Raw genomic sequence first — 24,633 nt, 5'->3', positions numbered from 1 at the left:
GAGCCAGACAATCCGGTACCTGATGACCCGGTGCTCACTGTCGTGCCTGTTGACTCGGAGCCCACTGCCTTGCCAGATGACGCGGTGCCCGCTGTCAAGCCAAATGACCTGATGCCTGGTGACCCAGTGCCCGCTGTCCAGCCAGACGATCCAATGTCTGACCCAGTGCCAGCGGTCATCCCAGTTGACTCGGAGCCCACGGTTGTGCCTGGTGACTCGGTGCCCGCCGCCCCGCCTGGGGGCCTGAGACCTGTCGTTCCGCCTGGGGGTCCGGCACCCGCCACTCCGCCTGAGGGTCCGAGACCTGTCGCTCCACCTGGGGGTCCGGCGCCCGCCGCTCCGCCTGAGGGCCCAAGACCTGTCGCTCCGCCTGGGGCTCCGGCGCCCGCCGCTCCGCCTGAGGGCCCGAGACCTGTCGCTCCATCTGGGGGTCCGAGACCTGTCGCTCCGCCTGGGGGTCCGGCGCCCGCCGCTCCGCCTGAGGGCCCGAGACCTGTCGCTCCACCCGGGGGTCCGGCGCCCGCCGCTCCGCCTGAGGGCCCGAGACCTGTCGCTCCATCTGGGGGTCCGGCGCCCGCCGCTCCGCCTGAGGGCCCGAGACCTGTCGCTCCTCCTGGGGGTCCGGCGCCCGCCGCTCCGCCTGAGGGCCCGAGACCTGTCGCTCCGCCTGGGGGTCCGGCGCCCGCCGCTCCGCCTGAGGGCCCGAGACCTGTCGCTCCATCTGGGGGTCCGGCGCCCGCCGCTCCGCCTGAGGGCCCGAGACCTGTCGCTCCGCCTGGGGGTCCGGCGCCCGCCGCCCCGCCTGGGGGCACGATGCCCGTCGCCCCGCCTGGGGGCACGATCCCTGTCGCCCCGCCTGGGGGCACGATGCCTGTCGCCCCGCCTGGGGGCACGATGCCTGTCGCCCCGATGCCTGTCGCCCCGCCTGGGGGCACGATGCCTGTCGCCCCGCCTGGGGGCACGATGCCTGTCGCCCCGCCTGGGGGCACGATGCCTGTCGCCCCGATGCCTGTCGCCCCGCCTGGGGGCACGATGCCTGTCGCCCCGCCTGGGGGCACGGTGCCTGTCGCCCCGCCCGGGGGCCCGGTGCCTGTCGCCCCGCCCGGGGGCCCGGTGCCTGTCGCCCCGCCCGGGGGCCCGGTGCCTGTCGCCCCGCCCGGGGGCCCGGTGCCTGTCGCCCCGCCCGGGGGCCCGGTGCCTGTCGCCCCGCCCGGGGGCCCGGTGCCTGCTGCTCCGCCCGGGGGCCCGGTGCCTGCTGCTCCGCCCGGGGGCCCGATGCATGTCGCCCCACCCGGGGGCCCGATGCATGTCGCCCCGCCCGGGGGCCCGGTGCCTGCTGCTCCGCCCGGGGGCCCGGTGCCTGCTGCTCCGCCCGGGGGCCCGGTGCCTGCTGCTCCGCCCGGGGGCCCGGTGCCTGCTGCTCCGCCCGGGGGCCCGGTGCCTGCTGCTCCGCCCGGGGGCCCGGTGCCTGCTGCTCCGCCCGAGGGCCCGGTGCCTGCTGCTCCGCCCGGGGGCCCGGTGCCTGCTGCTCCGCCCGGGGGCCCGGTGCCTGCTGCTCCGCCCGGGGGCCCGCTGCCTGCTGCTTCGCCTGGTAAACCGATGTGCCGCTGCCCGGAGTCCTGCCCGATGTGCCTCTGCCCGGAGTCCTGCCCGATGTGCCTCTGCCCGGAGTCCTGCCCGATGTGCCTCTGCCCGGAGTCCTGCCCGATGTGCCTCTGCCCGGAGTCCTGCCCGATGTGCCTCTGCCTGATGTGCCTCTGCCTGGTGTGCCTCTGCCCGGTGTGCCTCTGCCCGGTGTGCCTCTGCCCGATGTGCCTCTGCCCGGAGTCCTGCCCGATGTGCCTCTGCCCGGAGTGCTGCCCGATGTGCCTCTGCCCGGAGTCCTGCCCGATGTGCCTCTGCCTGATGTGCCTCTGCCTGGTGTGCCTCTGCCCGGTGTGCCTCTGCCCGGTGTGCCTCTGCTCGATGTGCCTCTGCCCGGAGTCCTGCCCGATGTGCCTCTGCCCGATGTGCCTCTGCCCGATGTGCCTCTGCCCGATGTGCCTCTGCCCAATGTGCCTCTGCCCGGTGTGCCTCTGCTCGATGTGCCTCTGCCCGGAGTCCAGCCCGGTGTGCCGCTGCCCGGAGTCCAGCCCGGTGTGCCGCTGCCCGGAGTCCTGCCCGGTGTGCCAGTCTTTGATATCCCGCCAGTTACCAGACCCGGGCGGTGGAACATTTTGCCCAGCTAGGACTGTTTGGAGCGTCCTGAGGCCGCTCCTTGAGGGGGGGGTACTGTTAGGAATGGACTGGCCAGCAATGGTGGGACTCACCTGCCTTTTGATCTGCAGTACCAGGGCTGGCCAGCGGGTGCTCCCAGCAATCAAAGACTCAACCTTTCAGCCAGCTAACACCTGGAACTGATGATACTGGGGTATTTAAGGGATGGCCAGACTTGCAGACTCTGCCTTGGTGTTGTGTTTGTTCTGGGCCCTGTATCTGTCCTGCATCCTGTTTCTGCTCCTTTGCTGACTTCTCCTGCTCTGATCCTGGCTTGTGACCCTGACCATCCTTCTGTCTGACCCTCTGTACTACGCTGCTTGCTACCTGCTGAACCTGGCCTGTGACCCCGACCATTCTCTGCTTGCTCCCCCTGTACCTACCTGCCCATTGATATTGACCCGGCCTGCCTGACGACGCTTGCTTGTATATACTGTTATCTGTGGGTGGTTGGTTTGGTTTGTTTGCACTGTGTTATGTTTTAGTATTGCACTGCGTTTATGTTTGTACTGTTAGTGTTAATAAATTATATTGTTTATAACATATCTGAGGTCTGCGTTTCCCTGCTTCAGTCACACACCTCTGGTCATACCTGGGAGCCCTGACACACGGTACCATGCTTAAATTCACTGAGCTCCTGAGAGCGACCCATTCTTTCACAAATGTTTGTAGAAGCAGTATGCAAGCCTAGGTGCTTGATTTTATACACCTGTGGCCATGGAGGTGATTAGAACACCTGAATCCAATGATTTGGAGGGGTATCCCAATACTTTTGGCAATATAGTGTATATTGTACTCCATTTAAGGGCAGCAGTGACCCATATATCACAAAAATATTTAACTTTGCACAAGTGTATTTTTACATACATCACACTGCAGACCCCTGTTCCCTGTGTCCAATGAGGGCACTTCTGCCCCCCCCCACACACACACACATACCCACGTGCCTGGCTGCTCTGTACTTTGTGCTCCCAGTGAGTGCTCAGAGGATCATAATTATACCAGGGAGGAGGGGACCAGAGATGACAGGGACAGTGTTCCTTGGACCAGTAACAGGTGAGCTTATTGTTACTGTAATATATCCTTCTAGAATGCTGGGCACATGGGTTAACTCACATGTGGGCGAGATCGGTGTCATGCGCTGCCCATTGTCAGTGGCTCTGTAATCCATTGTCTTGGAAATTCGCTTTGAACAAATTTTTCCTTACCATGAGTACCCGCAGCTGGATGCGCAGAAATCCCCCATAAAGCTGTGCGAACTTCGCTTACCGCGACTGCAGCTTAGCTCCACGATTCCTGCACCTCCAACTGGGTTAGCTATCTTGAGATGTGGGGAAATGGAGCTTCCATTACCCAGGAATGATCAGGCGACACTCTCTGGTTGCAGTTGGAATTCACATAGAGCAAGTTTTCATTCTCAGCCTCTGGTTTTATTACAAACACACACACGCCCCCCCCCCCCCACGCAGGGGGGGAAGGTCAGGTCAATCCCCTCCCACAGAACAATTCAATGGGGAGTGTCTATACACAGAATGTACATCCTGATTGGAGCATAGCCTTTCCTTTTATCTATACTGGAAACCAGTTCTCCCCTCCCCCTTTCCCATGGTGAGCTCTCTGTGGAGAGCAGGCTTCCCACCCTATCAGCTCCTAGTAGTATGTCCATTCTCTGTACAAGCATCCCCTAGATTAAACAGTGTCAGTCTGTATCTGAATGTGCCCGATACGATCTTTATTAAAACACATCCATCCAGATACAGTTCAGGTCGGTAATGGCTTGTAAGATATACATGAGCCTACACACGGAGTTCACACTGCTTGGCGCCTTGCGGTACGAAGTCCATGTGGTACTATGCTGCTGATATGTGGATACAGGCTCGCGGCCTACCGCCGGCGGCATTCGCATCAAATGCCGTGGTGGTATACACGCCGGTCTATAAGCGCAGATCTGCCATCTCATCCATTACCGAGCTGAGTACTGTAATACATACATTGTAAATGCGCATGGCCCAATTGCAGCCTTCAGAGCTTTAATTAAGCCACATGAGAGACATATGAATAACACTAATATATCACACATTTAAAGTTCAACCTGTAAATACAAAATTTCCATGACATCCATCATTGTCTTTGGGAGCCATCTAGTGTGTGCTGGGGCAGAGTGAATCCATGGGAAGAGAGACCTGAAGTGTAGATATGGGGTGGGCATTTCTGGTTACTACTCTCTTATCTATGTGCAGTATGTGGGGATGAAGGGTTATGTACAGCTTGGATTTGGCTTACTGCTTGTACTGTGACTGAGCACTACCTGCAAGGTGCTGGATAGGAAGCTATAAATTGTGTGCACTGTCCTGATTTCTGTGATTGGTAAAGATATGCCAGAAGTCATATAGCTTGTTTTTATTGGTGGGGCCTCTAGCCTAATGTTGGGTCCCCAGTATTCGTCAAGCTTACTGTGATCGGTGGAACCTTAGGCAATTTTGCATCCCCAGTAGTCATATTTTTGTTGTGATTGGTGGAGCATTTTGTCTATCTTTGGGCCCCCAGTATTTACAGTGGATATAAAAAGTCTACACACCGCTGTTAAAATGTCGGGTTTCTGTGATGTAAAAAAAATGAGGAAAGATAAATAATTTCAGAACATTTTCCACTTTTAATGTGACATATAAACTGTACAACTCAATTGAAAAACAAACTGAAATCTTTTCGGGGGGGAGTAAACATTAAAAACCTAAAATAATATGGTTGCATAAGTGTGCACACCCTATTATAACCGGTGATGTAGCTATGTTCAGAATTAAGCAATCACATTCAAAATCCTGTTAAATAGGAGTCAGTACACACCTGCCATCATTTAAAGTGCCTCTAATTAACCCCAAATAAAGTTCAGCTATTCTAGTACGTTTTTCCTCACATTTTATTAGTCACATCCTACAGCAAAAGCCATGGTCCGCAGAGAGTTTCCAAAGCATCAGAGGGATCTCATTGTTAAAAGGTATTACTCAGGAGAAGGGTACAAAAGAATTTCCAAGGCATTAGATATACCATGGAACACAGTGAAGACAGTCATCAAGTGGAGAAGATATGGTGCAACAGTGACAATACCAAGAACTGGACGTCCCTCCAAAACTGATGAAAAGATGAGAATAAAACTTGTCTGGGAGGCTGCCAAGAGGCCTACAGCAATATTAAAAGGAGCTGCAGGAATATCTGGCAAGTACTGGCTGTGTGGTACATGTGACAACTATCTCCCGTATTCTTCATATGTCTGGGCTATGGGGTAGAGTGGCAAGACGGAAGCCTTTTCTTACAGAGAAAAACCTCCAAGCCCAGTTCATTTTGCAAAAAGACATCTGAAGTCTACCAAAAGCATGTGGGAAAATATGTTATGGTCTGATGAAACCAAAGTTGAACTTTTTGGCCATAATTCCAAAAGATATGTTTGGCGCAAAAACAACACTGCACATCACTCACAGTGAAGCATGGTGGTGGCAGCATCATGCTTTGGGTCTGTTTCTCTTCAGCTGGGGCCTTAGTCAAGGTAGAGGGAATTATGAACAGTTCCAAATACCAGTCAATATTGGCACAAAACCTTCAGGCTTCTTTTTTCAGCATGACAATAACCCAAAGCATACATCCAAATCAACAAAGGAATCTTCACCAGAAGAAGATTAAAGTTTTGGAATGGCCCAGGCAGAGCCCAGACCTGAATCTGATCAAAAATCTGTGGGGTGAATTGAATAGGGCTGTGCGGAGGAGATGCCCTTGCAATCTGACAGATATGGAGTGTTTTTGCAAGGTAGATAGCAAATATTACCAAGTCAAGATGTGCCATGCTAATAGACTCATACCCAAAAATACGGAGTGAAGTAATAAAATCAAAAGGTGCTTCAAAAAGTATTAGTTTAAGGGTGTGCATGCTTAAAGATTTCAGTTTGTTGTACAGTTTATGAGTTACATTAAAGGTGGAAAAAGTTCTGAAATGATTTATCTTTGTCTCTTTTTTTTACATCACAGAAACCTGACATTTTAATAGGGATGTGTAAACTTTTTATATATACTGTATATGGCTTGCTGTAAATATTCAAGCCTCCTTTCCGATGTTTGGTCCCTAGTATGCAGGCTGCTTACTGTGTTTGAGGGATCCTCTTGCCTAATGTTGGTTCCCTAATATTCAGGCTGTTTGCTGTGATTGCTGAAGCCTCTTGCCTAATACTGGTTCCCTAGTATTCAGGCTGATTCAGGCTGCATGCTCTCAGAACTGGAGTCTGCATATGGCTCCTTAAGCAGTCGTGTTAGGGCTCCAGGATGGGGGGGGGGGGGGGGGGGGTTGTTTGTGGTCAAATGCACCTTAGTCTGTATGGGCAAAAAACCTTGCACTGGCCTTGTCCACAGCCTTTCCACTGAAGGGGCAAAGTAGGGAGCTGGTGACTGGCAGTCACTGGCTCTCTGCTCACCGAGAACTGAGCAATCAGCGGTCTTTGATGGCTCAGTTCTCAGTCTTAGAAGTGGCAGGGGACAAAAACGCAATACAGTCCATTTAACATGGTTTCCTATGGAACATGTTCACATCTATGCTTTTTTGAGCTGCTGCATTTTTGGAAGGGGTCAGGGACTTTTTTAAAAGTAAAAAGCAGTGTTTTTGCTACATTAGAGTTCAATAGAGAAGCTGTTGAAATGCCCCCCCCCCCCCCCCCCAAAGAGCTGAAACTAATGCAAAACGTGGTAAAAATACATAAAAAACGTGTGTTCAAAAACGCAAAACAAACTGCAAAAATGTACTGGAGAAAGCATCAAACACATAATGCATATATGTGAATGGAGCTTAAAACCCAAGGCCACTAATACCGACATTCTTCTGGCTAATGTAATTGCCACCAGGAAAGCAGTTTAACGAGAGGTACCACAGAGGGGCACTTTGACTGAAGGCATCTGATGCAAAAAAGTCCAAAACCAATGGGAGATCCCACTTTGAGAACAACATTCCCATAGAGAGGTTTCAACCAAATTGAAGCTTGAAGAACAGTATAATTAAATGTTGGGCTGTATCCCAGTGAAGGCAGATATAGCCAAAATTTGGGCCTATAGTGTACTTATGCATAGACCTAAATCAAGCCCCACCTGAAGAAACTTTGGAACGTGACAAACTTGTGAAGAGCCCAGTTTAAAACCTTGATCAGCAGAAATACTGTGAATTTATGCTATATCCTACTGTAGGCACTGTTAGTGCTGTCCGTCCTTGCTTTATAAGAATATTCACAACCTTTACAGAGCACCCAAGATCTATTAGCTTCTGCCTTTCAAGACCCAAGCCATCAGCTTGAACCTGTCGGGTGCTGGACGAATGGGACTTTGGGGAAGATTCAATCTTACCGGCAGAGGGAGTGGATCCTTGACACTAATTATGAGGAGCAGAGGGTACCAAGGCTCCTTCGGCCAATCTGGGATCACCACCAGAACTGTCACCTTACCCCGCCACAGCCTCAGCATGTAGCTGAGAAACAGAGCGAGTGGCAGGAAAACATAAGCTGTCTTGGAGATCTACTCTGCAGTCAACACCTCCACCCCACTTGCCTGCAGAGGCTGGACCCTGGAATAGAACTTCTGCAACTTGGTGTTGACTTGGGATGTGAACAGGTCTACTTCTGGAAGAAATTACCAAGCTCCACTAGTTCTCAAAAGAATTGCAGCAGTCTGGACCATTCATTGTTGTCCAGGATTGTCCTAGACAAATAGGTCTGCCTGAAAATTCTTCTGACTGGACACATAGGCTGAAGATAGCCGCAGAAGATTGACTTGGTCCGACTCTAGAATCAGAGTTTCCAGATGTAGGCCACAGTTGTGCTGTCTAACTTCACCAGGACAGATTCACCCCAGATGAGGTGACTGGAGGCTAGGAGAGCCATAAATGCTGCTCGCAATTGCAGGATGTTGGACACCATCTTGGACCCTTGAAAACGGTCGTTAACACTTGCTCCTGAAATAGAGCTTCCCAACTACTCTGTTGGTGTCTGACTGCACCACCAGCCACTAGATCATCAGAAAAGAATTACATTGCAGAAGATTCCGCTTCTCGAACCACAAGTTTAGGCTCACGTTCATACAGGGCGTAATCCATATCTTCTGAGCTAGGTCATCTGACTGCCACTGGTCCAGAAACCCAATTTGAAAGGGGGCAAGAGTTCAACTGAGCTTAAGGAAGGAGATTTATTCCCCGGTTAATATCCACTAGGATGGAAAGGGCACCACATCCCTAGAATCAATATATGAAAAAAGGTTGGAGCAAAGAGAGTAGGACTTTACAGGTACCAATGTCATTAGGACCATAAAGTTGTAAAAACTTTATTTTGAATTATTAAAAAATAGATAAAATGCCATACATGTAAGAATAGATAATTAGTAGCATCATGAGACAATCAACACTTAACATTTGACATGGCATCATTCAGATAGAGAGAGATACATATATTCCCCTCAAATATAAAGACCCAATTCAATCCAATTCTTTGAGAATTTTCTTCAGGGGGATATGATGCAGAAGAAATTTTAGAGAAATAAAAATGTACATAAATACCATATAACAAATCTATATCACAAACAATATATTATATACAATTGATAATAACAATAAATGACTTGCAAAACCATTCATCCCTGCAGAACCCAGTTTCCATAGGAAGCTACAGGGGACATTGAGACAAATGGAAGCTGCAGAAGTATCTGCACAGATGGAAACTCGTGGTACTAAAAAGGAATATTTATATATATATATACCAAAGCAGGACCTCAAATCAAATTTGGAAAAAGAAGCAGCATAGTGAACGCCTACATTAACTATTTGTTCATGGAGGATATCATGCTGAGGGCAGATCCATGTAGCTGAAAGAAAGATTGCCTAAAAAAACAACAGTCATAGAGCAAAGGAAGAAACCTTTATGGTATTAAACTATTAAACCAATGTCACTGCCTTTGTATATAGTTAACCACATTGGCCAAAAGATCTTCACCAAATAATGCCTAAATACATGTCAGGATCCATAAATCAGGTGGAGACAGAAAGTGCAGTTAAATTCACACCTTTCACGAAATAGCAAAAATAACAGTTCAGGAACATAGTCAGAACAGAAGCCAGGATTTGGATGCCAGAGCAGGTAATCAGACAAGCCTGGGTCAGGAAACCAGAAGTCAGCGTAGTCGGAAGCTAAAAATCAGGAACAGGAATCAGAAGAGAAGTCAGCCAGACCGAATTGTACACAGGAACACAGGCAGGAACACACTGGAGATCATACACCACGTAAGGGTAAAGAGGAAATGAGTCAAGCTGTTAAAATAGAAAAAAGGGCTGGCTGTAGGCTGGACTAATGAGGCAGTTAATGGTATCCAGATGAGTTACTGTGGAGACAATGAGTGGCTGGTAATTAACCGACTGCTGAGCAGTTTCTGAGCACTGAAAGAAAAGCTACTTGTTAAATAGCAGGAGCCCAGCCCTGACAATATACACTGCTCAAAAAAATTAAAGGAACACTTTTTTTAATCAGAAGATATCATCAAGTCAATTAAACTCCTGGGGTATTGATCTGGTCAGTTAAGTAGCAGAGGGGGTTGTTAATCAGTTTCAGCTGCTTTGGTGGTAATGAAATTATCAACAGGTGCACTAGATGGGCAGCAATGACATAATCCCCAAAACAGGAATGGTTTTACAGGTGGAGGCCACTAACATTTTTTCTCTACTCATCTTTTCTGACTGTTTCTCCCTAGTTTTGCATTTGGCTAGAGTCAGTGTCCCTACTGGTAGCATGCATCAATACTTGGACCCTACAGAGGTTGCACAGGCAGTCCAACTTCTCTAGAATGGCACATCAATACATGCCATTATCAAGATACTTAACCCATCAGCAGGACCGGTATCTGCTTCTTTGTGCAAGGAGGAAAAGGATAAGCACTGCTGGAGCCCTACAAAACTACCTCCAGCAGGCCACTGGTGGGAATGTCTCTGACCAAATAATCAGAAACAGACTTTATGAGGGTTGCCTGAGGGCCTGACATCCTCTAGTGGGCCCTGTGCTCACTGCCTGGCACCATAGAGCTCGATTGGTATTTGCCATTGAACACCAGAATAGGCAGGTCCACCACTGGCACCCTCTGCTTTTTACAGATAAGAGCAGGTTCACCCTGAGCACATGTGACAGATGTTAAAGGGTCTGGAGAAGCCGTGGAGAATGTTATGCTGCCTGTAACATCGTTACAGTTTGGTGGTGATTAGTGTTGGTCTAGGAAGGCATATCCATGGAGGAAAGCACAGACCTCTACAGGCTAGGCAATGGCACCCTGACAGCCATTAGGTATTGGAATGAAATACTTGGACCCATTGTCAGACCCTAAACTGGTGCAGTGGGTCCTGGATTCCTTCTGGTGCACGACAATGCCCGGCCTCATATGGCCAGAGTATGCAGGCTGTTCCTGGATGATGAAGGAATTGATACCATTGAATGGCCCCCATGCTCGCCTGACCTAAATCCAATAGAACTCCTTTGGGATACCATGTTGCAGTCCATACGAAACACCCCCAGATTGCACATCAGACTGTCCAGGAGCTCCGTGATGCCCTGGTCTAGATCTTGGAGGAAATACTCCAGAAAACCGTCCATTGCCTCATTAGCAGCATGCCCCGACATTGTCAAGTATGCATACAAACATGTGGGGGCCACACAAACTGAGTACCATTTTGAGTTGCTGCAATGAAATTTCAGCAAAATGGACTAGCCTGCTGCATCATTTTCTCACAGATTTTCGGGGTATCTTTAAATTCAATCCTCTGTAGGTTAATAATTTTCATTTCCATCAGAGTGTTCCTTTTTAATTTTTTTGAGCAGTGTATATACTGTATATCTCTCTCAATCTGAATGATGCAGTATCATATGTTAAGTGTTGATTGTCTCATGAAGCTACAAATTATCTATTCTTATATGTATGGTGTTTTATTTATTAGTAATTCAAAATAAAATTGATTTTTTTTTTACAACTTTGTGGTCTTAATGACATTAGTGCCTGTAAAGTCTTTGATCCAACCTTTTTTCATATACGTTCAAGTGAGCCTACCTGAGCTGCTGAAGTGAGGCGAATTCTACAGTAGGAGCTGAGACGTGAAGGATGAAAGACCTCGCAAATATGACTGGAAATGCTTGACTTGAGGGACCACACGTCCATCACCAAAGCTGTACCTATGTCCAAAGAGGAGCCACCAGGTGCCCATAAGACATGCATAGGTGGCATAATACCTAAATTACCAGAAAGCACCCTGACATTGAGCTCTTCACTGACTTTTTGGATTATGTGCTGGCTTACCAGTTTTTCCTGGACTCCCAGCCAGAAATGCAGAAGCAAACCACTCTGGTGTGAGTATGGAAACTGACTCTTGGACTTTTATCTCCCTTAAATCAACATATGTTCATCTTGAAGCAGGAAGCCAAACTGACCACTATTGATTTCGGCTTCACTTCTAAGATCAAGTGGAATGCAATGATCGAGTATGTCCTTGAAGGTCACAGCATCTTCTAATGGTAAGGTCATGTATCTGGCAAATCCCATAAGGAACACACCACCCAAAGGGGTGATTCCAAGCCCTGGCCACCTTCCTGTTCAAATGGGCATAATTTTGACATCTTGCTGTGACAACTGAATGAGCACTTGATTCAGTCACCATAAGGGAATTATCAAGCAGTGCTCTGCAGGAACTGGCCACCAGGCATTTGTAAGGCATTTCACCAACCTTACAAAAGGAAGAATGAAAGAATGAAAAACCTGTACAAAAATTGTCCTCATCTTCAATATGGCCCTTGCAGAATTCAGCAATTCCTTTAGAGTGTCTTGACCACATGCTCAATTGTGACAACTTTGTCTCTATAATCTTAATCACTGTTTGCTTGAACAAAGCAGGAATCATACAGTCATGTTTATCCATATCTTCTTTGGAAGAATCTGACAAGGGTTAATTTGCCTGAGAAGGTTCTGAGACTGCTCATTGGCAGAATATATGACCCCTTCACAGGGTGAGTGGAAGCAACTCCTTCCACACATGTATTGACCACGTATTCAATGAATGTGACAACCTGTTAGGTGTCGACATCTTTATCCCTGGCTGCTTGGAGCAGCAGGGCTCATACAGTCAAGCACATCTGTACCTTCTTTTTGGAAGAATCTGAAGAGAATTGTTTACCTGGAAGGCTAGGAGACTGCTCATTGATTGAATACGGGGTGGGTGGAAACATTCCTTTACTAGCCTCATGTGACAACATGTTAAGTGTCGTCATCTTTATCATTTGGTTGCTTGAACAAAGTAGTATTTATGCAGTCATGTCCATCTGCGTCATCCTCTTTGGAAGCTTTGAAGAGGGCTGCTTCACCTGGTAGTAGGAACCACTCCTTTAGAGTGTACTGACAATGTGTTTATTGAATGTGAAATCCTGTTAGGTGTCATCATCTCTATCCCTGGCTGCTTGAACCAGCAGGATACAGTCATTCTCATTTGCATCTTCCTCTTTATAGAGTCTGAAAGTCTGTTTTGCCTGGGAAGGCCATGCTCATTGCCAGATCATATAATCCTTTCACAGGGTGAGTGGAAACACTCCTTTTGAGTGTATTGGCCACTTGTTTAATGAATGTGACAACCTGTTAGGTGTCATCATCCTCATCTCTGGTTGCTTGAACAAAGCAAAATTCATAAAATCATGTTCATTTGCATCTCTTTTTTTTTGAAGAGCCTGACGGAGCTGTTTTGCCTGGGAAAATACTGAGACTGCTCATTGCCAGGGTTTTACCTGCCGCTTAACAAAGCAGTTAAAAAAACGATTCAATGCAGTTGAAAATAGCTTGCTTAGTAAACCCAAAAGGGTTAACTACTGTTAGAGGGAGGTTGATACTACAACTTTCAACCACAGCCCTGAGATTTCACCAGGTGGTTAATAAATCAAACCTTGCCCTGCCAGGGAGGAGGGCATGATGAAAAACTGAAGTCAATTACAGGTTTGCTGCATCTCACGCCTAACAGTACATACTAACCGCAGGTCAAGATATGAGATGCCAACTGCTGCACTGCTGGGGCTCTACTAACCCCTCATCTGCCGCACTGATAACGCTGTCCTGTGGATGAGAGGGGTGACGTGCGCAGATGCAAAGTCACTCCCCATTGACTGACAGGCGGAGCTCCAGAAGGGTTACGCAAGAGGTGAGTGTCACAGGGCTCTTAACACTGCCTGAGCACAGCAGCGTTAAGGTCCACTGTCCCTCAAAACTGGGGTAATGCTTTAGGCCAGTGTTTCTCAACCTTTGTCTTTGAGGAACCCCAGTCAAAAAGTTAGAAATCTCAGAGAAGCCCTGAAATAATGTTCACATCTATAGCAAATGGAACATTGGAATCATCAGCGAGCTGTTAATAGCAATTTTTAGAAGCAGCATTAAATAAAATGATGAATATGAAAACGTACCTATTTCATGTGAAACTTGTCCTTTCTTTTTCTGTAGAAATACTCCATTCTCAGTCCAACTTGGGATAAACAGTGTGTGTGTGTGTGTGTGTGTGTGGGGGGGGGTGGGGGGGGAGCAACAGGGCAGGGTACAGGGGTACAAGGAGGGAACACTACATGAGGGGGAAGCAGGGCACATTATGTGGGAATAGGACACATTACACAAGAGCAGGGCAGTTTACGTGGAGGCGGGGCATGTTACACGGGGCAAGGCACATTAAGTCGGAGTATGGCACATTACATGAAGGCAAGGCACATTATGTGGGAGCAGGCCACATTACACAAGAGCAGGGCAAATTACATGGAGGCAGGACACATTACATGAGGGCAGGGAACATTACTTGGAGGCAGGGCACATTACATGGGACAGGGAATATTACATGGAACAGGGCACAGGGAATATTACAGGGGACAGGGCACATAGCATTGGAAAGAGAACATTACATGGGACAGAAACACATGGCGCATTACATGGGACAGGGTACATTACATGAGACATACTGTAGTGCATTACTTGTAACAGGGCACATTATGTGCGACAGGAAACAGCACATTACATGGGACAGGGCACATTACATGGGACAGGGCACTTTACTTGGGGCAGGGCACATTACTTGGGACAGGGCACATTACATTGGACAAAGCACAGGGCACATTACATGGGACAGGGAACATTACATGGGACAGAGCACATTACATGCGAAAGGGCACATTACATGGGAAGAAGCACATAACATGAAACAGGGCACTTTACATGGGACAGGACACAGAGCACATTACATGAGACAGAGCACATTACATGGAACAAGGCACATTGCATGGGACAGGGCATAGAGCACATGACATGGCACAGGGCACATTACATGAGACAGGGAACATTACATGGGAAAGGGCACAGAGCACATTACATGGTACAGGGCACAGATTACATTACATTGGGACAGAGCACATTACACGGGACGGGGATCAGGGCACATTACATGGGACAGGGCACATTACATAGGATATACTGTAGTGCAATAATTATAACCGTGCACATTACATAGTACAGAGCACATTACATGGGACAGAGCACATTACATGGGACGGGGCCCAGGGCATATTACATGGGACAGAGCACATAGCATGGGACAGGGCACATTACATGGGGCAAACTACAGGGCATATAGCATGGGAAAGGGCACACTACATGGGACAAATCACAGGGCACATTACATGGGACAGAGACACAGGGCAAATTACATGGGAAAGGGCACATTACATGGGACATACTGTAGTGTGTTACATGAGACAGGAAACATTACATGGGACAGGGAACAGAGCACATTACATGGGACAAAGCGGATAGCGTGGGACAGGGCACATTACATGGGACAAAGCACAGGGCATATAGCATGGAAAAGGGCACACTGCATGGGACAGAGACACAGGGCACATTATATGGGGCATACTGTAGTGCATTACTTGTAACAAGGCACATTACATGAGACAGCAAACATTACATGGGACAGGGAACAGAGCACATTACGTAAGACAGAGCACATAGCATGGGACAGGGCACATTATATGGGACAGAGCACATTACATGGGACAAAGCAGAGGACACATAGCATGGGACAGGGCACATTACATGGGGCAAAGCACAAGGCACGTAGCATGGGACAGGGCACATTACATGGGGCAAAGCACAGGGCAACGTGGAGCTCCGGCGGCCATTTTAACATTGGTATGTAACATTGGCCATGTTAACATTGGTATGGAAGGCTTTTATTATTAAAGATACATCAGGGTACATCTGGGTAAATTAGGTTGCAGAATAAAAAAATCGTTGCAGACAGTAGTCTGAAAAAGCACTGACCAGCTGGTGCTGGTCAGTGCTTTTTCAGACTACTGTCTGCAACGATTTTTTTATTCTGCAACCTAATTTACCCAGATGTACCCTGATGTATCTTTAATAATAAAAGCCTTCACAACATACTACACTATGGGAGTGTTTTTGTCACCCCCTGGGGGAGTGTTCTAGCCCACAGATCCACTCTAAGGAAGGAATACCACCCACTACCCAGACTATTCGGAGGGACAGCATCCATCAGGTTTACACAGGAGGACCCCTTTGAGGAAGAGGACCACCTACCTCGAACCCCATAGAGGGAGGACCACCTATTTCCTAGCATCAGGATAATCACACATAAGGCGCATTTAATATGCACGTCCGGTGAGTGCGCATTTCATTACCACTACCACACGGATACCCAAGTCACCTCAATTTTTTATATTCATCTATATATTTGCTGGACTATTCTATAATTCTATTAGTCAGGCACATTACATGGGACAGGGCACAGAGCACATTAAATGGCACAGAGCACTCTCCATGGGACAGGGCACATTGTATGGGACAGACTGCTATGCACAGTGTGGGGGACACAGCTGGGCACACTACTGTACTGGCTTCCTTCTTCTACCCAGCTTCACAGGTGGCTTTCAACAGTCCTTCAGTGGCACACTGTTCCCGCCGGCCCCTCCCCCCCCCCCTTCTCCTATCCTGTCCATTCCAGATGATGTCAAATCAAGCAACCAAGATGGTTAGGAAGGGAGGAGGGACCTGCGGGAAAAAGCACACTACAGCCAATAGTATGCCAGCAGCTTCCCTGCACGTGTTTCCATGCAATCTACCTGTCAGCTGCCTGCGACTGACAGGTAGATCACAATGGATGTCTGGTTGAAAAACACTGCGTTAGACCATTTATGTGGCCATGAGGTGACCGCCTAATTTTCCTAATTAAAGAGCCACCTCTGTGAGAAGCCACCAATGGGTTAATGTCATGTGTGAACAGACAAAGTAATACTTTGTGCACCTGTTATGCAGAGTACTACCTGTGGGGGAGCTCAGGATATACACAGCGGCTGCAGGGAGCAAGACACCGCAATACTTAGCAATTCAGCATTAATTTGGATAAAAACATTTTTTAATTTAGCTCACCCAACCTCCACCGTCCAACTGTAAACACTGGCACTGCACGTACGTGCCTAGTGGAGACTCTGCTGACACCGTTGCCCACTTCACATGGACCAAGTGGACCCCAGACAAGGCTGTTAGTCATGATAAAATCCGCCCCGAGGATCAGCAGCTGGGCTCCCTGGATTATGGGTCATTTAGCTGGTACACAGGGACCGCGTTCAGCCTAAACCAACACACATGAACAGACAACCAGCCCTTTAGACCAGCCAGATAGAGGAGCAACGCCTAGGTCGTGCACATAGGAGGAAAAAAGAAGAATGCTGAGGCTGTAAGTGGGCTCAAATTTATGAGTATGGGGGAGGGGGGCCTATACTGTGCTGACATGGAGCCATCAGGAAAATGTGATTTATTGCCTTTGATTTAGGGAAAATGTCAAACTCTTTTGAAATAAATTGTTTTTTCTGACCATTGTCAGAAATGATTTCCAGTGGTAGTCCCCACCTTGAAAACAATCCTTTCAAGGCAGTGATGACATTAGTGGTCATGACATTTTCTGTATCCAGCTCTGGCCATTTGGAGTAAAAATCGTAAGCTAGCAAACACTTTGATTAATTAAACGCAAACATACTGTGTACTGAAAATTCAGCATTTTATCTTGCTAATGATTGGATGATAGAAATCAGCAGAGCTCCCCCTCATTCCATAGCTTACACTTAGATCTAGAACAACTGCACTTGCAAGGCACAGACTATTTGCCTTTATTAAATCAACCTCACTGTCTTTGATTTCTCATTGCTACTGTATATTCACCACATAGTGTATATCTAATTGAACTATATTCCACAGGCCTTTTGGGGTATACTGTACATAACTTGTAATGGAGCAGCTGTGTTTTTCTGATTTTTGCCTAATTGCAAACTAAAGCTTCTATTAGGTTGTCCATACAAGGGCACCCTACTGCTTTTCAGAAAAACTGTTTTATTCGTACCACACCTAGCTGACCTTCATGAGCCATTTTTAAAACTGATTATTGCCGTGCTATGTGTGGGATCACAAATGCCTGCAGGATGACAATGGGGCTCCAGTTTTGACGTTGTTGGAAGACTCTGAAAGGTTGTAATATACTCTACCGGTGGCTTATTTCCAGTGAACTATTTGGGGCTGATTAAACTTCCTTTATACATAGACTTTTGGGATAGTGTTTTCCTGTGGTCCCTGGTAGCATCTCCTCCTGTTCCCGCCTTGTAAGAGCTGATCTCTAAATGATTGAATATGGATGGTTTTTATCATGTCTTTTCTTTTTGTATCGTAAACTTTAGATTGTTTGCCCCCCATTAAGTCCTAAAGAAGTTGGAAACCAACAAAATGTGTAGAGTCGATTGTTCATCTTTCTCCAATAGTGTTATGGTTATGCTATAAATGGACATTTAGAAGATGGTGTTCTCATTATTCAGTATAATAGATGGGCAATGTGGGGGGCTATGAGCACAGTGGTGCAGTTTTTTATTATTTTTGAATCTAGTTATATCAGGCTCCATTATGTTCTATTTTATGACTGTTTAAATAAAATTGTTTATTATACTATAGGCACTTTGTCTCTTTCTGGTACCTTATAAATCCTTTACTCTTTCTCTCTTGCACAGACCGTCATGTCATAAAAATTCTGATCCGCCTTCTTTAGTTATGAATTTGGGGTGGAACAACATTTAGCAAAATGGTTTAGTTTGTTACAGCAACTGCATTTCTTGACTTGTGCACTGCACAGCTTCATGCCTCCCTTAAGGCCTCCCACAGCTTCATGGCTCCATACCTCTACTTTTAACACAATGTGTGTTTTTGGTGTGCTGTCATTCAGGTTGTTTTTACTTGAATAAGAGCTTAATTACCCTTTATGAGGCCCAGCATATTACTGGCCTCCTGTACAGCAATTTACATGTGGCACCCCAAACCCACAGCTCTGTGCACAGAAGGTGTTACTGGCTCCATAAGTAGGCTCTCCGTAAATTTAGGGTTTATAGTCTTATCAGTAAGTTGGTCCCTAATCCTGTAAATCTGCAGGGTGTTGCTAACTGGCTCAGATGTACAGACAGCAGGTCAACAGCTTTATTAATCACACAAACTTCCTTCACTAACTCCTCCTACTATTACTTAAAGCTCTTAAAGCAGGAATGCCATAACATTTTCTTAAAAGGGTAATGTACAGAACTTTACAAATATACAGCACAGAGAATTACTAGTAGGTCTCTGAAAAGAGAGGAGAGCTATTTTTATCCCATTCAAGCAAGAAGTGCAGGTATTGGTCAATTTCAGGAGCTCATTTAAATTCTGAAATCATCTAATAGAGTTCAGGTCCATATAACAATAATAATAATAATAATACATAATGTAAGAAAAATAATCATGTAGATGAGATTACTGCAGAATGAGGCCCTGAGTCAGCTTAACCAGGATGCAGCATACAGAAGGCTAGAATAAAATACTACTACCGTGTTTTTTAAAATGTGATATTTGTCAAAAGGATGGGAGTTACCCCAATGTTTCATAATTTTCTCAAGGTGCATATGTCTGCCAGATCTCTGAAAATGTTGTTACACTATGGTGGGCATGAGCTTGTTGGAGAGATAGGGTTGACTCCTTTTTACAACATCTGGTACACCATCTTCCTGGTTATATCTAGATCACAAAAAATGGTTCTATATCAAATGAAGAACTTTATAAAACACCAGTGTCTTTAACTTCTTGATTCCAGATCAATTGACTTTAGTGACATCACAACATCATTTGTCTTGTTGCTATTCATATACTGCAGAAAGAGATCTTTTTTTTTTTTTTTTTTTTTGGCTGTTGAATTTTTGTTGACCTTCTGTTTTTTATGTTTGATGGGGTTTTCTTAGCTCTCATCAAAGCTCTGCATCCATGCAAGTGCAAGGATGCAAAGCTTCAGTGGGAGCTAAGTTCTCCTGATCAATTGCCATGGTTATATGGAATGATGGGAGGAGCTCCACATCATTGCAGGTAGAAATCCTATAGCAAATTTTGTGGTATACTTGTTATCTTGACTATCTTGTAGTTATGACAGGGAACATCAAAACAGGTGAGGGATTTTGTTACCTATATAATTTGAATTTACATATAATTCTTATTTGATGTTATTGACTATTTGAATATTACTTTCAGAGGCAATCTGGATACCTAAAGTGTTGGTACAGAAACATTTAGAAAGAAATACATAGGTAAAACCGCATTGAGAGCCAACAGCTGTCACACTTTACATACAATTAAAGTCATATGTGTGGGAGAATTTGTGAGAGCACAACATAATTTCACTGATGATGTAGCACTTAATATAGAATTGAACATTGTTGCAAAAAATTATGATATGGGAGGCGGGGGTACTCTGGTTGAATTGGTTTGGAAGAGTACCCACTTGGGGCAATTAATTATCCCCCCATCTTTTCAGAGATCTACAAATGTTATCCCCAGATGATTAAAGGATAGTAATTTCAGTGGTTTCAGGAACGAATTACCCTTTCAAACAACACATTAACTGTAATTCAAACAATGTCGTCTACTTAATAGCTTGTTATAGTGTTTGTTGGATGAACATTACAATGTGTCTCGATAAATTCAGGTCTCTGAAAGGGTTTTACCTTAATGTAGAGCTGATGATTAAAGGATGATCTTGCCTAAGACACAAGCCTCATAAATTGTAAAGTTTAAAGCTTGAGTTCTGTTGGGTCTGAACAACAGGTTGTCTTTAGATTTCACACTTAGTTTATAAACTTTTTTTTTATCATCCTAATTATATTTTATTACATTATAAGTTCTGTTCACATGTCTCTTTATTCCAACGTTTCATGTTTATAATGTCAGTACAAAGTTATGCAAGGTAAAGCAGTAACAAACAAGAGGGAGTGGGAAGAGGAAGGTTGGATCAGGGATACTCAGGATGCAGTGGTCATAACACTGAAATGCATAATATTGTATCTAACCAGAGACAATATAGAGCTTTTATTTATTTGAGAGAAAGGCATACCTAACCAGACACAACATAGAGCATTGGTTCATCAGGGAGAAGGTTTGTAGATCATAGCAAGCAAGTAAAGCAGGTAAAATAAACCCGTTGTACATGAGTGACAGACTCAAGTTTCCTGAGTCCATATGAATTAGTCAGCAGGACCAGGTTCAGAAGGCCTCCACGGGTTGTTTGGGTTAGATTCAGTCTCTATGGTAATTATGTTGTTTAGCATCTGTATCCATTCCTCAAGATGGGGTGGATGGGTAGATTTCCAGTGTTGTGGGATTGCCAACCCGGATGCTAAGAGGCAGTGTTTTTTAGGATGCCTTTATTGATCATATCATTGACAGGGCAACTACCTTTGGGGGAAGCTGGAGTATTTGGTGTCCACATACTGTTGTAGGTGGAGAATACATTTCTCCAAAAGGGATGTAGCCTAGCAAATCGTGTCTGTGACTAGGGGCTTTGACAGAGAAGCCCACATTGCTGATCTGCTGCCATTACTCCCTCTCCCCTGCCATGACCGGCCTTTGTGGCCATGAGCAGAGATATAGAAGAGTAAATACAAGCAACAACACATACATAACAGTGATTCAAAGTTCATGAGTCCTCAATATTGTGATTGAGATATGATTAATGTTGTGAAATCCTCTTCTCAAACCTATATCTGTATTCCTACGGAAACATGCAAATCTTCATGTTCCAAAAATGAGTACTTCTTCACCAAACCCCACAATTGTACTCTTGTTTTAGTCAAGGACATCCATCACACTCTCACCTGGATATTTTGACCTTACATGTAATGCTTGGTCATGATTCGCCTGTGTCCCTTTATTTTCATAGGAATACGGATATAAGTTTGAGAAGAGGATTTCATACCATTAATCATATCTCAATCACAATATTGAGGACTCACTAACTTTGAATCATTGTTATGTATTGTGTTGTTGTTTGTATTTATTAATGTATATGTAAGGTACATGGGGTTTTGAGAAGTGTGGCATTATTATTTTTATTTTATATTTTGGCACAGTGATATGGGTATGTGTAGATGTTAGCTGCTTCTCCATTGAATTATTGTTTGTAATATCCTGTGTGGTTGCTCGCACAATTTCTTGGTTATTTGTTATAGATATAGGAGAGACACTGCAAGGCCAGTGGGAAGGTAATAAGGAGGAGCTAAGACTTAAAACCTCTACTTGTGCACATCCTATGTTTAGGGCACCCAGTTTAGTAAGGGCCTGGGAGGTAAAGACTTTGCCCCCTCCCCCCCAAACCAAGTTATGGGAACCCATTATAAGTGATTTTGATAATATCCTGTTTGCCATTGATTGTTATTTTTGTCATGGTTGTTTGCTATGCTGGGCTTAAAACCTGAATAAACAACCTTTCCTTCAGCCTTGGTGCGTCAGAGGGTGCCATACTGCCAGTGCCTAAAGGTCATTATCACACTGTTGTTGGGAGAGCTTGCTAGAAAGCTCTCTGTGTACTGGATAAGCCATCTCACGGCTGGAAAGTGAGGTGTGTGCTGGTAGTAGGATATTCAAGAGAGATCATTTTGTGTGGTAGAAATGATGATGCTCTATTGGGCACAGTTTACTACTCGCGAATCCTTTAGCAGAGAAAAAGCACTTTTAATTTAACATAGGAATAAGGATATACTGTTGGATGCTTAAAGCAGAACTATGGCTTCTTGATAAGAAAATGTGTAGCAGCAGTTATTTGTTTGTGCAACCGCATTTAACATTTTCCCTTAGTCTCCATGTAAAGTCCCCTAAATACTTGTTTATCCTACCAGTGAAGGTCACCTCATGCAGCTTCCAGTGATGGGGGAACAACGCTGCTACACATATTACTAAATTCAGAGCAGCATTGTCCCTCATGTAGGCTTTGCCTGTATGCAGTACAGTGGGATTAGATTTTAACTCTTGTCTCACATAGTGGACTGTTTAGAATGCCACACAGGAGCCTTCAGATATACTTTTTCTGGAAATTTGACTTTTGGAAATTTGCAATAGCACTTTTATTTATAAAGCTATAAAACACAAGTTAGTTATTTTACCTGTTACTTTCAGTCCATTTTGTCTCTGAAACCATTCCAGACCACTAATAAACTCTTCAGGAAGTTGATGTTCTGAAATAAATGGTGTGTCAGGAACAGCATAGTCAGTGAAGTTTTCATCAGGAAGATATCCAAACTCTATCAGATATTCCTGGTGGAAAGAAATGTGCAAACTAGTCAAATGAGTAAGAACCAGGTTCAAAACAATAGAAATATGTCAAGCTGTATTGTTTTACATTTTTTACTGATAGCTGAACAAGACTGACACTTTTGTGATTGTTTTTTTTTCTTTTCCTTTTGCATTGAGTGCTAGCCCCCTGAAAGGCCTACTAGTTTGTCACAGGTTCCTCAAAAAACACCCCAAGTCTGATCACTGAGCTGTAACATTGTCTGTGCTGCTGTTTGCCTGGCTTTTTCTATACCAAAGTGAGAAGACTTTGGTGTAGAAACAACCAGGTAAACAGCAGCACAGACAATCTCATAGCTCAGTGATCAGACTTGGGTGTCTTTTGATGCTTTATTTCAAGTTAAACTTGTTTGGGGTGCAGGGAGCTGTGGAATACTCTAGAACATGGTCCAATATTCAGAGGATGTTCTGCTTTATCTAAACTTCTTAGGATAGTCCCCTTTAGCAGACACTAGGAGAGTGAGCAACACTGGGACCCCAAAAAGGGGGAATGTCCCAATCAAAGCTAACACTGGAACCAATGCTCAAATGGATAGTAGCAGTGGACAGTCACTAGGATTCTACACTCAGGCCTGTACTCACAATATCTCTGGATGCTTGGATGCCTTAGTCCAATATCAGCCAGACACTTCTACCATGAATTCCCAGACAAGATCCTCAGTGAAATCCCTTGGTATGGCTACAGTTATTCTCAGGAAATAGGCCTCCCAGCCCCCCCTGAGCTGGGACCTCAATGAACGTCTGCAAACGTCTGCTGCTCTGCGCTCCTGGGAAAGAGCCCTGCATCTTCAGGCCAAGACTATTTAAGCATTCCTCAGCCACCTACTGCACATCACCCCCACCCCCCAGGGATTGCCTGGGGCTACATAAATATTCAGACCAAGGGTCTGCCTCTTCCAACCCACTACATTCTAGAATCCACAGCAGTTGAGCCTGCAGCCAGTGAGACCTAGAAAAACCAAAATAGTCACACACCGCTCCAATGATTACAGAGGCGCTAAGCAATTAAATTTACCTAAACCTTTTTAGCAACCTAGATCTAGGAATAAGGTCAGTAGCAAAATTAATTGATCTTAATAAATCAATTAATTTTGTTACTGACCTTACTTTAGAGTTTCTTTAGACAATCCTTAATGTGACACTAAATGATATCCTTATTCTCCAAAAATAATTCTCTGTTTTTTGTCTCCCTGTAATGTCCTCTGTGAGCTCCTGAACCTCCCTTTTCCCTCCTCACTTCTTTTTGTTTGGAATGAGCAGTGCACTTTAGTTACCATCATGTGCACTGCTCTAAGCACACTACATATCCCATAGTCAAAAGTTCCTAGTACATTTTGGGAAACAAGCAGGTTCGCAACCTTGTAATCCATTTTGGGAACAAGCAAGAGTGGCGCATACAGTGGGATCACAGGGACTGAATGTAGCCACCCTCTAACAGCATGTTGGATCACAGCAGCAAAAAAGGAATTTGGAGATAGAGGAGGCTGTGAGCAATAGAAGGTACATTCTATGATCACAATAAATACCTGAATAGAATTTTTTCAAAACCAGAATTTAAGGTCACTGAAGTTTAACTTTTTTATACTGTGCCTTCCCTGGTTCACCTCTTGCCTGCTAATGAAGTTT

General features: G+C 45.7%; 1 protein-coding gene across 1 annotated transcript in view; it reads right to left on the bottom strand.

Annotated features, from left to right (window-relative positions):
• Positions 1-24,633, bottom strand: part of LOC149459263 (matrix metalloproteinase-18-like) — a 281,041-nt gene that overhangs the window by 153,770 nt on the left and 102,638 nt on the right. Inside the window, exon 2 of the mRNA XM_089681507.1 lies at positions 22,821-22,971. Coding sequence (XP_089537633.1) covers positions 22,821-22,971 — 151 coding nt within the window. The remainder of the gene's footprint in view (positions 1-22,820; positions 22,972-24,633) is intronic.

The sequence above is a fragment of the Staurois parvus genome, unplaced genomic scaffold (assembly GCF_062004578.1).
Source record: "Staurois parvus isolate SC_StPar_1 unplaced genomic scaffold, SC_StPar_1.0 ptg000267l, whole genome shotgun sequence".
NCBI lineage: Eukaryota > Metazoa > Chordata > Amphibia > Anura > Ranidae > Staurois > Staurois parvus.
Note: the sequence above shows the minus strand (reverse complement) of the source record. Positions and strands in the feature narration are given on the sequence as shown.